General features: G+C 31.7%; 1 protein-coding gene across 5 annotated transcripts in view; it reads right to left on the reverse strand.

The window, feature by feature from the left end:
• IFT74 (intraflagellar transport 74) overlaps positions 1 to 15,664 on the reverse strand; it is a 186,074-nt gene that overhangs the window by 13,494 nt on the left and 156,916 nt on the right. For all 5 annotated transcript variants that reach the window (XM_051961493.1, XM_051961502.1, XM_051961486.1 and 2 more), the window contains one exon: positions 11,372 to 11,535. In XM_051961493.1, coding sequence (XP_051817453.1) covers positions 11,372 to 11,535 — 164 coding nt within the window. The remainder of the gene's footprint in view (positions 1 to 11,371; positions 11,536 to 15,664) is intronic.

The following is a 15,664-nucleotide window of genomic DNA, read 5'->3' on the forward strand; positions in this document are numbered from 1 at the left end:
GCATCTTTTGTCAAACCTTTACCTTGAGCTGGAAGTCACATTGGATAAGTTTATATTATTAAACTTCATCTGGGACCTCAATCTTTTAATTATTTCCTATTTCATTTCATTTATGATAAGAGCTTTTCCAAATGTTTCTCTCTCCTTAAATTTTTCACACCTTCCCTTTCCATATATCCCTCCACTTACATTTTACTACAAAAAGTGAGACATTAGACACAGGCTATTTTATCTTTTTTTAATCTCAAAACTCCTGTACATCATTCCCCACTTTTTCCTATTCTCCTAGTCTCTTACAATAAAGTGTTCCTTCTAGTGCTCTTAAATTTATTCCTTCTCATCTTCTCTATCAGATTACAAGCTTAATTATCCTTCCATTATTCTCATCTTTCGTCCATTAGATCCTTTGCCATTACAGCTTTAAAACTGTCTTCTCTAACCTTAAAAAAAAATAGTGATACCAATAAAAAATAAAGAAAAGGGAAAATCAATGAACAATTTAAGAAAAATGAATAGAGTATAAAGAAGCGTAGTAGAATAAAGAAGCCTGCTATACAAGGTAGTAGGGCAGTGTTGGAAGTCCTATGTTACATTTCAAATATCAAGGGAAAGAAAAGAAGCTGTAAAATAGAGATTTCATAGTATTTCACAGGAAGTCCTTTTTTTTTCCCTTTATATTAGAAAATGCTATTGATTGATGTTTTTCAAATTTATTATAACAAATAGGGAATTTAAAAAAAGCTATACTAAAAGCCATTCCTCAATTGATCAAAAGATATGAATTAGGTTCAAAGAGTTATAAAATAATGCAAATCCTTTGACCTAAAAATACCACTACCAGCATGAATCCCAAAAGAGATATTTTTAAAAAAAGAAAAAGGGTAAAGAAACAGAAATTGAGAGGTTGTTCATGTCCTAACAACTAATTGAGAGAGAACGGCTGCATAAATTGTGGTATATAATGGAATACTATTATTCTAGAAGAAATTATGAGTGAAGGGTGGAGCTAAGATGGCAAAGAGTAGACAGGATTTTGCTTGAGCTTTTCCTGGCTTCCCTCAGAATCAACACTAGATCAAACCTATGAATGCATTTTGGAGTGATAAAACCCACAAATATTTGAAGTGTAACAAATTTCCAGTGGAAGATATCATGCAAGAACTTCAAGAAAGATCTGTTTCAGTTGGTCAGGGGGGAGGGGAGATATGGTCCAGTACAGGTGGGGTGCAGGAGACCCCAGGAGGAGAGGCTCTGTGAAATACAGTGACAGGCTTTTAGCCAAAGTATAGCAATGCTGGCTACTCTATGCTGGTTGAGAAGGCCAGTGGATCAGCAGACTAGGTATGAGACTTCCAATGCAACTATAAAAGACAAACAGTGAGCCTTTGAACCTTTACCTAACAGGCAGGACTTGGCTAGGTAAACTGAGCACAGGGGGTAAGCCAGCAGCACCACCAGCACATCGTGAAAACTCTGTTATCTGTAGAAAAAGCTCGGGACAATCTCTCTTGTGTCCTAGGAGAATTCCTTAACCTTTAAAAATGAATAAAAAAAGCAAAAAGAGCTCTGACCATAGATTATTATTACAGAGACAAGGAAAAACATAACTCAAACCCTGAGGATGCTGAAAACAAAACAACTTCACATGAAGCCTCAAAAGGTGATATGAACTGGTCACCAACTCAAAAGGTTTTCTTGGAAGAATTCAAAAAATGATCTTAAAAGAGAGTTAGAAGTAAAATGGGTAAAGGAAGTGAGAGCTTTACAGGAGAGTTTGAAAAAGGAAATACAGAAATTGACTGAAGAAAACAGTATTCCAAAAATTACATTTGGTGAAATGGGGAAAAATATTTACTGAAGAAAACTATTTCTTAAAAATAGATTTGGTGAAATGGAAAAAGAAAATAATTCCTTAAAAAACAGAATTGGTAAAATTAGAAAAAAAAATCCATTGAACAACAACAACAACAAAAAAAAAAACCTCCTTTAAAAATATAATTGGTAAAAGGAGGTTAAAAAAAAAAAAGGCTAACTAAAGAAAATAATTCACTAAAAATTAGAACTGGACAAATGGAAGTGAATGACTCAATGATATCAGTCAAACCCCACCCCACCCCACCCCCCCAAAAAAGAAAAGAAAATATAAAATAACTCATTGGAAAAACTTCTGACCTGGAAAACAGATCCAGGAAACAATTTAAGAATTATTGGGCTACCTGAAAGCTACAATTTAAAAAAAACAACAACTATCCTTTCAAGAAATCATGAAAACTGATCTGATGTCCTCTATAGAACCAGAAGATAAAATAGCCTTTGAAAGAATCCATCAATCACCCTCTGAAAGAGACCCCCCAAAATGAAAACTCCAAGGAAAAAATAAATTCCAGAATTATCAGATCAAGGAGAAAATACTGCAAGCAGCCAGAAAGAAACAATTCAAGTATCAAGGAACCACAATCAAGATTACTCATGAGCTAGTAGTAGCAGCTTCTACTTTAGAGGATCAAAAAGTCTAGAATATGATATTGCAGAGGACAAAGGAGCTTGGACTGCAGCCAAAAATCAACTACCCAGCAAAACTAAGCATTTTCTTTCAAAGAAAGAAGTTGGACATTCAATGAAATAGGGGATTTTCAATTATTTTTGAAGAGATCAAAGCTGAATGGAAAATTTGATCTTCACATACAAAACTTAAGAGTAGCATAAGAAGGTAAAAAGGGAAAGAAAAAATTTCTTTTCTTTTTTTTTTATTTCTTCATTTTCTTTTTGAAATATAATCAGTTTATCTTTTTTTTTTTTAATAACTTTTTATTGACAGAACCCATGCAAGGGTAATTTTTTACAGCATCATCCCTTGCACTCACTTCTGTTCTGATTTTTCCCTTCCCTCCCTCCACCCTCCTCCCCCAGATGGTAAGCAGTCCTTTACATGTTAAATAGGTTACAATATATCCTAGATACAATATATGTGTGCAGAACCGAACAGTTCTCTTATTGCACAGGGAGAATTGGATTCAGAAGGTATAAGTAACCCGGGAAGAAAAACAAAAATGCAAGCAGTTTATATTCATTTCCTAGTATTCTTTCTTTGGGTGTAGCTGCTTCTGTCTATCCTTGATCAATTGAAACTGAATTAGCTCTCTTTATCGAAGAGGTCCACTTCCATCAGAATACATCCTCAAACAGTATCGTTGTTGAGGTACATAATGATCTCCTGGTTCTGCTCATTTCACTTAAAAAAAATCTCTTTTGTTTTAAAAAGTTAAAATGTTAAAATATCTCTACATGAGAAGATGATATGTATATATCACATATACACAACGCAAACAGAGTATTGGTATAATAATGTACTATATAAAAAAAGAAAGTAGGGGTGAAAAGGGATTGTCATAGAAGAAGGAGGAGAAAGGGGAGATAAAATGGGGTGAATTACATAACATGAAGAGGCCAAAAACACCTATTAAATTTGAGGGAAAGAAGGGGGTAGATAGTATTGTTTGAACTTTAATCTCATCAGATTTGGCTCAAAGAGGGAATATCATAAAGAATATCATACTTATTTAGTTTGATATAGAAACTTGTCTCACTCTATAAAGAGGTAGGAAGAGTAAGGAGAAAGGAAGGGGGAGGCAAATAAACAGGAAGGAAGAAATAGAAGGGAAAAGAGAAAAAATGGGGGAGAGGTTTTAACTAGGGAGGGCAGATTGAGGGAGGTGATGGTCAAAAGTGAGGAGGGAAAAGAAGAAAGGAGAGAAAAAAATATATCTTGGGAAAACTGGATGGCAGGAAATAACAGTTATTAATTTTAATTGTGAATGTGAATGGGAATGAACTCTCCCCTAAAACAGAAGCAGATAGCAGACTGGATTAAAAGCCAGATTGCCATATATGTTGTTTACAAAAAATACATTTGAAACAGAGAGAAACATACAGAATAAAAGCAAAAGGTTGGAGCATTATCTATTATGCTTTAGCTGAAGAAAAATTTTAAAAAGACAAAAAACAGCAGGGATAGTGATTCTGAGCTCAGATCAAGTAAAAACAAAAATAGATCTAATTCAGAGAGATAAGGAAGGAATCTTCATCTTGAAACAAAGACAATGAAGTAATATCAATATTAAAAATATATGCACCTGGTGATATACCATCCAAATTCTTAGAGAAAAAATTAAGAGAATTGCAAGAAGAAAATAGACAGCAAAACAATACTAGTGGGGAATTTTAACTTCCCTCTATCAGAACTAGATAATTCTAATAACAAAATAAACAAGAAAGAAGTTAAGGATTTAAATAGAATTTTTGAAAAATTAGGTATGATAGATTTTTGGACAAAATTGAATGGGGACAGAAATAAATACTTTTTCTCTGTGCTACATGGCACCTACACAAAAAATGATCATGTATTAGGGTATAAAAATGCCACAATTAAATCCTGAAAGGCAGAAATTGTAAATGAATCCTTTTCAGATCATAATGTAATGAAAATTACATGTAATAAAGGGCCACGGAAAAACTGATGATTGGAAATTAAATAATCCAGTCTTAAAGAATGAGTGGGTGAAATGACAAACCATAGAAATAATCAGTAATTTCATCCAAGAGAATGACAGTAATGAGACAACATTCCAAAATTTATGGGATGCAGCCAAACCAGCTCTTAGGGGAAATTTTATATCTCTTGATGCTTACATGAATAAAATAGAGAAAGGGAGGATAAATGAATTGGGCATGCAACTAAAAAAGCTAACAAAAGAACAAATGTTCCCCCAATTAAATAACAAATTTGAAATTCTGAAAATAAAAGGGGAGATCAATAAAATTGAAAGTATAAAAACTATTGAACTAATAAACAAAATTGGAACTGATTTTATGAAAACCCCCAAAGTAGATAAAATTTTAGTTAATTTGATTAGAAAAAGAAAGAAGAAAAACAGTCCTATTTTAGAAAAAGAAACTGAACAAGATATTAATGAACTCTTTAGGGAAAAAAAAACTCCAAAGTCAGATGGATTTACATGTGAATTCTATCAAATATTTAAAGAACAATTAATTCCAAAACTATACAAACTATTTGGAAAAATAGGAGAAAAAAGAGTCCTACCAAATTTACTTTATGTTACAAATATGGTACTAATACTTAAACCAGAAAGGGTCAAAACAGAGAAAGAAAATTATACACCAATTTCCCTAAAGAATATCAATGCAGGAGGAGAAAGAAATTTGTGACCAAAGATGAACTAGAGACCATTACTGATCACAAAATAGAAAATTTTGATTACATCAAATTAAAAAGCCTTTGTACAAACAAAACTAATGCAAACAAGATTAGAAGGGAAGCAACAAACTGGGAAAACATCTTCACAGTTAAAGGTTCTGATAAAGGCCTCATTTCCAAAATATATAGAGAACTGACTCAAATTTATAAGAAATCAAGCCATTCTCCAATTGATAAATGGTCAAAGGATATGAACAGACAATTTTCAGAGGATGAAATTGAAACTATTACCACTCATAGGAAAGAGTGTTCCAAATCATTATTGATCAGAGAAATGCAAATTAAGACAACTCTGAGATACCACTACACACCTGTCAGATTGGCTAAGATGACAGGAAAAAATAATGATGAATGTTGGAGGGGATGCGGGAAAACTGGGACACTAATGCATTGTTGGTGGAGTTGTGAACGAATCCAACCATTCTGGAGAGCAATCTGGAATTATGCCCAAAAAATTATCAAATTGTGCATACCCTTTGATCCAGCAGTGTTTCTATTGGGCTTATATCCCAAAGAAATACTAAAGAAGAGAAAGGGACCTGTATGTGCCAAAATGTTTGTAGCAGCCCTATTTGTAGTGGCTAGAAACTGGAAAATGAATGGATGCCCATCAATTGGAGAATGGCTGGGTAAATTGTGGTATATGAATGTTATGGAATATTATTGTTCTGTAAGAAATGACCAGCAGGATGAATACAGAGAGGACTGGCGAGACTTACATGAACTGATGCTAAGTGAAATGAGCAGAACCAGGAGATCATTATACACTTTGACAACGATATTGTATGAGGACATATTTTGATGGAAGTGGATTTCTTTGACAAAGAGACCTAACTGAGTTTCAATTGATAAATGACGGACAAAAGCAGCTACACCCAAAGAAAGAACACTGGGAAATGAATGTGAACTATCTGCATTTTTGTTTTTCTTCCCGGATTATTTATACCTTCTGAATCCAATTCTCCCTATGCAGCAAGAGAATTGTTCGGTTCTGCAAACATATATTGTATCTAGGATATACTGCAACATATCCAACATATAAAGGACTGCTTGCCATCTAGAGGAGGGGGTGGAGGGAGGGAGGGAAAAAAAATCGGAACAGAAACGAGTGCAAGGAATAATGTTGTAAAAAAAATTACCCTGGCATGGATTCTGTCAATATAAAGTAATTATTAAATAAAAATTAAGAAAAAAAAAGAATATCAATGCAAAACTCTTAAATTAAATATTAGCAAAGAGATTATAGCAATTTATCATCTGGATAATACATTACGACCAAGTAGGATTTACACTAGGAATTTAAGGCTGATCCAACTTCAGGGAAACTATTACCATAATTGGCTACATCAATAACCAAAATATATCAATTATATCAATGCAGAAAAAACATTTGACACCCATTCCTATTAAAAACTTAAAATAATGCAGCATTTAAAGTAAGTATTATATGTAAACAGGATAAACTAGAAACATACCCAGTAAGATCAGGGTGAAAAAAAGGTTGCCCATTAATACTATTACTATTCAATAATACATTTGAAGTGTTAGCTTTAGCAATAAGGGAACAGAAAGAAATTGAAGGAATTAGAGTGGGTAATGAGGACACAAAATTATCACTCTCTGGAGATGATATACTTAGAAAATCCTAGGAATCAATTAAAAACTACTAGAAACAATTAACAACTTTAGCAAAGTTCTAGGATACAAAATAAGTCCACATAAATCATCAGCATTTCTATGTTACCAACAAAGTCCAGTAGCAAGATAGAAAGAGAAATTCCATTAAAAAAACGTAGATAATATAAAATTATTTGGGAGTCTACCTGCCAAGACAAAGTCAGGAACTATATGAACACAATTACAAAACACTTTTCACACAACGTTAGAGCTAAACAGCTGGAAGAATATCAAGTACTCATGGGTATAATGAGCTAATATAATAAAAATGACAATTCTTCTTAAATTAATCTACTTATTCAGTGCCATACCAAACTGTCAAGGACTTACTTTATAGAACTAGAAAAAATAATAATGAAATTCATCTGGAAGAACAAAAGGTCAAGAATTTCAAGGGATTTAATGTAAAAAATGTAAATGAAGGGACCTAGCCATATCAGACCTAAAATTATATTATAAAGCAGTGGTCATCAAAAGCATTTGGTACTGACTAAGAAATAGAGTAGTGGAGCAGTACAATAGGTTGGGTTCACAAGACACAATTGATTAAACCCCAAAACTCCAACTTCAGGGATAAGAACAAACACTGACAAACATTGCTGGGAAGACTGGAAAATAGTATGGCAGAAACCAGGCATTTTAAACTAACCTCTAACACCATATGCCAAAATAAGTTCAAAATGAGTTTATGATTTAGACATAAAAGGTGAGAGATAATATAAGCAAATTAGAAAAATAAGGGATTGTTTATCTTTCTGATCTGTAGAGAAGGAAGGAATTTATGGCTAAAGAAGAATTAGAGAACAATATGAAATGCAAAATGAATAATTTTGATTATATTAAATTTAAAAGATTTGTACAAACAAAACAATGCAGCCAAGATTAGAAGGGAAGCAGAAAACTGGAGAAAAAATTTTACATCCAAAGGTGCTAAGTTCTAAAATGTATAGAGAACGGATTCAAATTTACCTGAATACAAGCCATTCTTTAATTGATAAATGATAAAAGGATATGAACAGACAATTATCAGATTGGCTAAGATGAGTGGAAAAAATAATGACAAATGTTGAAGGAGCTGTGAGAAAACTGGGACACTAATACACTGTTGGTGGAGTTGTGAACTGATCCAAAAATTCTGGAGAGCAATTTGGAACTATGCCCAAAAAACTATCAAACTGTCAATACCCTTTGATCCATGGCAGTGCCTCTATTGGGCTTTTACTTCAAAGAGATCATAAAACAGGGCAAAGGACTACATGTGCAAAAATGTTTGTAGCAGTTCTTTTTGGAATAGCAAAGAACTGGAAACTGAATGGATGCTCATCAATTGGGGAATGGCTGAATAAGTTATCATATATGAAATGTTATGGAATATTATTATTCTATAAGAAATGATGAGCAGGATGATCTCAGAAAAGCCTGGAAAAATTTATTTTCCAACTAATGCTGAGTGAAATGAGTAGAACCAAGAAAACACTGTACACATTAACTAGAAGATTATGTGATGATCAACTGTGATGGATTTGGCTCTTTTCAATAATGATGTGATTCAGGCCAATTCCAGTAGACTTGTGATGGAAAGAGCTATCTGCACTTAGAGAAAGGATTATGGGGTTTGAATGTGAATCATATTTTCACCATTTTTTTGGTTGTCATTCTTTTTTTCTCTCCTTTTTTTTCTTTTTTGATCTGATTTTTCTTATGCAGCTTGATAAATGTAGAAATATGCTTAGAAGAACTGCACATGTTTAATGTATCTTGGATTATTTTCTGTCTAGGAGAGGGAGGAATGGGGAGGGAAGGAGAAAAATTTGGAACACAAGATTTTATAAAGGTGAATTCTGAAAACTATCTTTGTACATATTTCAAAAAATAAAAAGCTATTATTAAAAAAAATGAATGAGATGCTCTAAGAAAAACCTGCAAAGTTCTCTATGAACTCATACAAAATGAAATGGACTATCTACAAATAATAGTAATATCGTGGGATGATCAGCTAGCTGTGAATGACTTTGCTATTCTCAGCAATTTTAGACTACTTTGAAGGACTTATGATGAAAAATGCTATCTATACCTAGAGAAAAAACTGATTGGGCCTGAATACTGACTGAAGCAAACTTTTTTTAAACTTCATTTTTCTTAAGTTTTTTTTTTTTTTTTTTTTTGGGGGGGGGTTGGAGGAGAAGATCTATGTTTTCTTTTGAACTTGACTTTTATGGAAATGTTTTGCATAACTGCACATGTGCCAATGGGCAGAGGATAGGGTGGGGAAGAAGGAAAAGGACAGAATATGAAACTCAAAGTTTTAAAAACAAATTGTTTTACATGTAACTGGAAAATATATATATACATATATATCTATAATGCCATACTAAATATTTAAAGTCTCCAAGCTATCTCCAAGCTATATGGCTTTTTATCCATATATCCAGAACAGAGATACCTACTTAGGATAATTTATAATCTTTAAATATTTACATCAACAAAAAAAAGAGCAGATTTAACTTAACTGGACGTGTAACAACACTAAAACCTAGAAAAAACAACACATTACCTAATGAAATACCAAATACTAATCTTGAAAAATGAAAGAGTAATAAAATTGAAAGTAAAAATTGAAAGAAAAAAAAAACTATGACATTGTACTCAATAAAACTTGTACATGGTTTTATAAGGACAAAACCCACGAAATATACCATTAAACTAATTTTATTTAAAAAAAAAAATAACCAGCATCAAAAATGAAAAGGGAAAATTCACAACTAATGAAAATAAAATAAAAACTATTGTTAGAGGCTATTTTGTCCAATTATATGCCCACAAAACTAACAATATAAAAAGGATGAATATTTATAAAAAATATAAATTGCTCAGATTAATACAAGAGAAAACAGAATAGTTAAGTTAACCCCATCTCTGAAAAGAAAAACCCCAGGACCAGCAAATGCTGTCAAACCTTTATAAAAATCAATTAATTCCAATACTATGTAATCCATTTGGAAAAACATGAAAATTCCTTCTATGTCTTGATACCTACACAAGAGAAACTCAAAACAGAAAAAGAAAAATAGAGACCAATTTTCTAAGTGAGTATTATTACAAAAAATTTAAGTAAAACACCGGAAAGTAGATTACAGCAATGTATCACAAATATCATACCCTTTAACCAACTAGAATTTCTGTCAAGAATGAAAGGTTGGCTCAGTATCAGGAAAATTAAGGACAGAATAACTGTCCATATTAATAACAAAATAAACAATAATCATATGATTATTTCAATAGATGCAAAAAGCCATTTGACAAAATACTCATTCCTATAAAAAATACCACCACCACTACTAGGAAGCACAGAAATCAATGAAGCTTTTTTCAAAATGACAATATCCATCTAAAATAAAAAGTTAGAATTATCTGTAATGGATAAATAAAAACTTTTCCAATAAGATCAGAGTATTCATTATTATCATCATAATTCAAAATTGTACTAGAAATGCTAGCTATAGCAAGCATGAGGAAACAAAACTCATTTTATGCGGATCAAAATAAAAATAAAAGAACTATAAACTCCTTGAGGGCAGGGACTGTTTTTGTCTTTCTTTGTATTCTCAATATTTATTATAGTAACTGATGCATAGTAGATAATGTCATTATTGGCCTAGGATCACAAGTAGAACGCTTACCTCTCTCTTTTTTTTGTGACTACTGAACAAGTATTTATTAGTACAATGACTATATGTGTGTGTGTATTAATTGGGAAGATAAACTATATATAGGAAAAAGTAAAATTTTTTGGATCCCAGTTTTACTTTTTCATAGCCAATCTAATTCCTTACTATTTGAACTCAGGTTTGTGGGGCAGGTAGGTGGTACAGTAGATAGAGCACCAGCCCTTAAGTCAGAAGGACCTGAGTTCAAATCTGGTCTCAGACACTTAACATTTCCTAATTGTGTGACCCTGGGCAAGTCACTTAATCCCAATAGCCTCAGCCAAAAAAATAATAGTAATAATCATTCCAGTAATGTATTAAAATACGAACTAAGAAACATCTTAAAGCAAATAACACTAATTTAAGACTCAAAGCACCTGGATTCAAATTCTGTTACTTTATTACCTGTAGCCACTCCCCTTTTTGGACCTTAGTCTAACAACAAATAACATATATAGTGCTGAAAGTTTGCATTTTTTGGTAATTTGATCCTCATAGCAACTCTTGCCAGATAGGTTCTTCATTTGTAAAATGAAGGCATTAGATTATATGTTTTTTCAAGGTTCTTTACTGCTTGAAATCCATAATTGTAGGAAAAGAATTTATAGTAACATACTTATAGTGTATATTAGAAGATCTACATGGGATGCGCTACCAGCCAAATTAGAAACAATTAAGATTCTGATTTTAGAAAACCATGTTGCCTTGTTACCTTTTTCTTTTCTTCACCTGATGATTTCAAAGCTGGTAAATCACTGTATGTCTCCAGATCTTTTGTCATTTGCTGAATTTTAGATTTTAGAGAACTTTGTTCCTCTGTCATTTTACTCTCTAGGAGTTCCATTTTCTGTAAATCCAACTGTAGACGTTGACTATCTAGAACAAAGGAGGCCAAGTCCATGGTCAATTTAAACTTGATGTTTTCTTAATAGGATCTAATAAAGCATGAAGATAAAATGGGTTCAGAGATAGAAAACACTTTGAGATTGTATATAAATAAAATTTTAAAAAAATTGTTGTCCACTACTTGAAAAGCTCATCCTTTTCAAGTTTTTGCAAATTCTAGACAATTTTTTTATTAAAGTACTAGCAACTCTTATTAAAATAAATCAGAAAAATATACTAAAAATTATTGAGTTAAATTCTAAGAAAAGTCAAGCAATATATCCCTTAACTACTTGTTTATTTGAAAATGGAATTTTGTGATTTATGAGCATAGCATGGTGCTTGGCACATGGTTAGTGATTAATGTTTCTTGATTTGACTTTCTAGCTATGCCACTGTGTTCCATCTTCTGTTTTCAACCCAATATTCTAAACTCTTGCCTTAGATCCTGGACCTCAGACATTCTCCATTTCTAGCTCAGACTGATACCCATTGTAGTATTCTTTTAATGCTGGGCTTCTTTCACTCACCTCTTTTCCTACACAGCCTTCACCATTTCCCACATTTCTATCTCTGGTTCTGAAAAAAAGTAACCAAACCAACACTGCCAAAACACTTCTCTCTAGTCACCACTCCCCTACATGAATTGTCTTCCTCTATTAATTCTTCTAAGAGTTTGACTGAGAAAGGAAAGAAAGATCTAGAAAAGATATGTAAAGATATAGGATTGAGGGAATGTAGTAAGTCTAGTTAAAGTTTAAGAAAAATAAGGAAAAGATGAGAGAAGCAATCAATGGATATTAGATACAAAGAAACTGATGATTATAATTAAATATATTAAACTACATTTTCAATATATAATTATATAAATAAAAATAATCTGTTTACAGTATAAAAATTCTGATACATGAGAATAAATTTTTTTCTGTGGCTGAAGAACTGTCTATTCTGATTTTCATTCTTTATAGTTCTATTCTAAAAATTATATATTGTCATCAAACTTGAGTTTGTAATCAAGTAATTATTCATTCAACTCAAGAAGTATTTATTAAACATATAATCTGTATAAAAGCTATATTAAATACTGTAATGTAAATGACACTGTAATAATTTTATATTCTTCATGAAATCACTTTTAAAAACAATTATTAAATACCTACTGTGTGCAGAACACACATTGCTTGCTACATTCAAGAGGAAAAATGAGCTTTATCTAGAATGTTGTTATTTCCTTTATTAAAATAAACTAATTTTTAATTCAAAAATTTTCAATATGACATACACAGGAATATAGCCATATATATACATATACATATATATACAAAATAATTATATAATAGGCACATCAGAAGAGAAATTGTCTAAAAATTATAATTAAGGGGTTAATTCTAATATTATCATGTCTCAAACTATATTAAAAAGAAATAATCATAAAAACAATTTGGTATAAATCTAAAAATAGAAAGACTGATTAATGGAGCTGGCAAGGTAAACAAGATTCAGAAGTAACTTAATATATTAGTCCTAGTGTTCAATGAACCCAAGAACATTAATGAATGGGATAAGGAGTTTCTATTCAACAACAATTAGGAAGCCCAGAAAGCAGTTTGGCAGAAACTGTACTTAGATTAACATTTTAAATGAAATACTACAGTAAATTCCAAGTATATAAGTAATCTAAATATAAAAGGTCACAGCAGAGAAAAATCAGAGTAAACAACTAAGGATAGGAAAAGAATTTTTAATGAAGCAGGAATTTGGGACAATCACAAATGGTAAGACATGACTCAATTATGTAATGTTTTTGCACGGAAAAGTCAGTGCAGCTAGAAAAAGAAGCAATTTATTAGGGAAAAAATCTTAGTGAATATCACTGACAAAAGTCTCATCAAAAATATGTAAGGAATTAGAAATACAGCTTTGTCAAAGAAGTGGTGTTTGAATTGGGCTTTAAAAGCTAATTAAAGAATGTAACAGGTTGAAAAACAAAGCTTGTGTTTTAATAAAAGTTCCAATTTTTTATACTTCTATGCTTCAGTCAAGATGAATTCCTCTCTATATCAAATAAACTGTACCTTGCTTCAATTGTTCCCTATGCTTTAAGTGTAGAATAGTATGAAATAAGATTGGAAAGGTAGAGCAGTATCAGATTGTAGAGATTCTTAATTTGATAAACGGCAGAGAATCATAGTTTTGGGTTTTTTTTTTAAAGTATGTACAAGTAATATGTCTATATTGTCTCTTTTATGGATAATAAAAATTAATTTATAAGGAAAAGATTGTAAAAAAGGAAGGTGAAGAGCTGGAATATATGTTATAAGCCAGCAGTCATCAGGATAGCAATGAGAGCTTGTCAGGGAGTAGTAATAGTGGGAATACGAGGAAGAAATGTTATTGAAGTCAAATATACAACATTTGGTAACGAAATTATGAATATGAGGGAAATGAATCCAAGAATCTAAGTCTAATTCCTGAGTGAAACAGGAAACTGCATGAATGTGCTGCCACATACAGAAATAGTAAAGCCAAAAAAAAGAGCAAGTTTAGGGAAGAAGATAATATGAGAAACAGAAATCTCTAGCTTCCTAAACCTTGGTCAAGATACGGAAATCTGCTTCAGTCAAGAAAGATATATGGCATCAAATTTAAGGAAAAGCAGAATTCAAACCATCTACCTTTGAAATGATAGCAATTACACTGCAATAGAAATTATATTGACACATATATCTATGACTGCTGAAATTATCTTCTTTAAAGATCCAGCTACAATGCAATGTTAATGATAAAAATAATTAGTAAATCAGATATCTTATTTACACATTTTTAAAAAATGGTTCAACTCAATCTTATTCAATAAACATGTCTCAAAGCGTCTACTAAGTGTAAGTCATTGGGAATATAAAAATAAAATAAAACAAGTCTCTAGCCTCAAAGTGCTTACATTTGGGGGGCAAAAGTTACAAAAAACCCCAAAAAAGTAAAACCAAGATAATGTGAGGAAAGAGAAAGTACTAATAAAAGCTGGGGAAATCAGGAAACACTCCCCACACATCCTAAGGACATGAAGCTAAGAATTCCAAGAGGCACAGGTAAGAGAAATTAGTCATTCAAGATGTGGAGAGTATTAGGAAATGAAATGCCATGTTCAGGGAAGCCAATGTAATATGAACAATGTTTTTGAAGGATGATGATATAAAATTAGTCTGAAATTAGATTGGCACCAGACCATGAAAAGTTTTAAATGCCTGGTTAAGGAGTTTGAATGAAATGACTGAACAACAAATGTTAGCATGGCTAACAAAGAGACACTGCATGATAAATCTGAGAACTATCCAACTTAATCATTTTACAAAAAAGGGGGAAATAATTGGTTAGTATAGGTTTAAGTTTTATTTTCCTTTAACAACAATCCTGATTAAAAGCTTTAAAAAAGCTCCTCTAGGGGGAAGACAGGAAGAGGATGCAGTCTAGTTCCTTTTGATATGCAATGAAGTTGCAGAATTAGAAAGTAGTGTGTTCGCAGTAGCAAAATCTGAGACCAAACTATTTTGATTAAGTAAAATGCTCCCAAGAAACCATACCATGTTTGTTTACTTCCTAAAGTTTCTTTTCTAAAAATATAAATAAAAGTTGTAGCTGTCGGCTTACCTCTATTAATGTGGAGACTAGGAGAATCCCTACTTCACTCACATGGGGATAATTTCTTATTAGATTAGGTTAACACTACAAAACTTAGAATGTGCAATCTATTATCTCTGAAAAATGGATATTATTTATTTTAAATCTTTTATTGTAACTAAATAATCAGGAAATTTTCAGAAAAAATATGTATATAATATGTACACACATAGTATCAAATAATTTTATTGACTGCCACTTTATAATACAATTTTAGGTCTAGAATAGCTAAGCTATCTTCCTTTGCATTTTTTTTTCATTAATCCCCTTAATATTCTTGACCTTTTTTCCTTCCAGATGAATTTTGTTATTTTTTCTAGCTCATTAAAATAATATTTGGGCAGTTTGGTATGGCATTGAATAAGGAGATTAATTTAGGTAGTTCTGTCATTTTTATTATATTAACTCAGCCCACCCATGAGCAATTTATATTTTTCCAATT

This window comes from Antechinus flavipes, chromosome 1 (genome assembly GCF_016432865.1).
Source record: "Antechinus flavipes isolate AdamAnt ecotype Samford, QLD, Australia chromosome 1, AdamAnt_v2, whole genome shotgun sequence".
Classification (NCBI taxonomy): domain Eukaryota; kingdom Metazoa; phylum Chordata; class Mammalia; order Dasyuromorphia; family Dasyuridae; genus Antechinus; species Antechinus flavipes.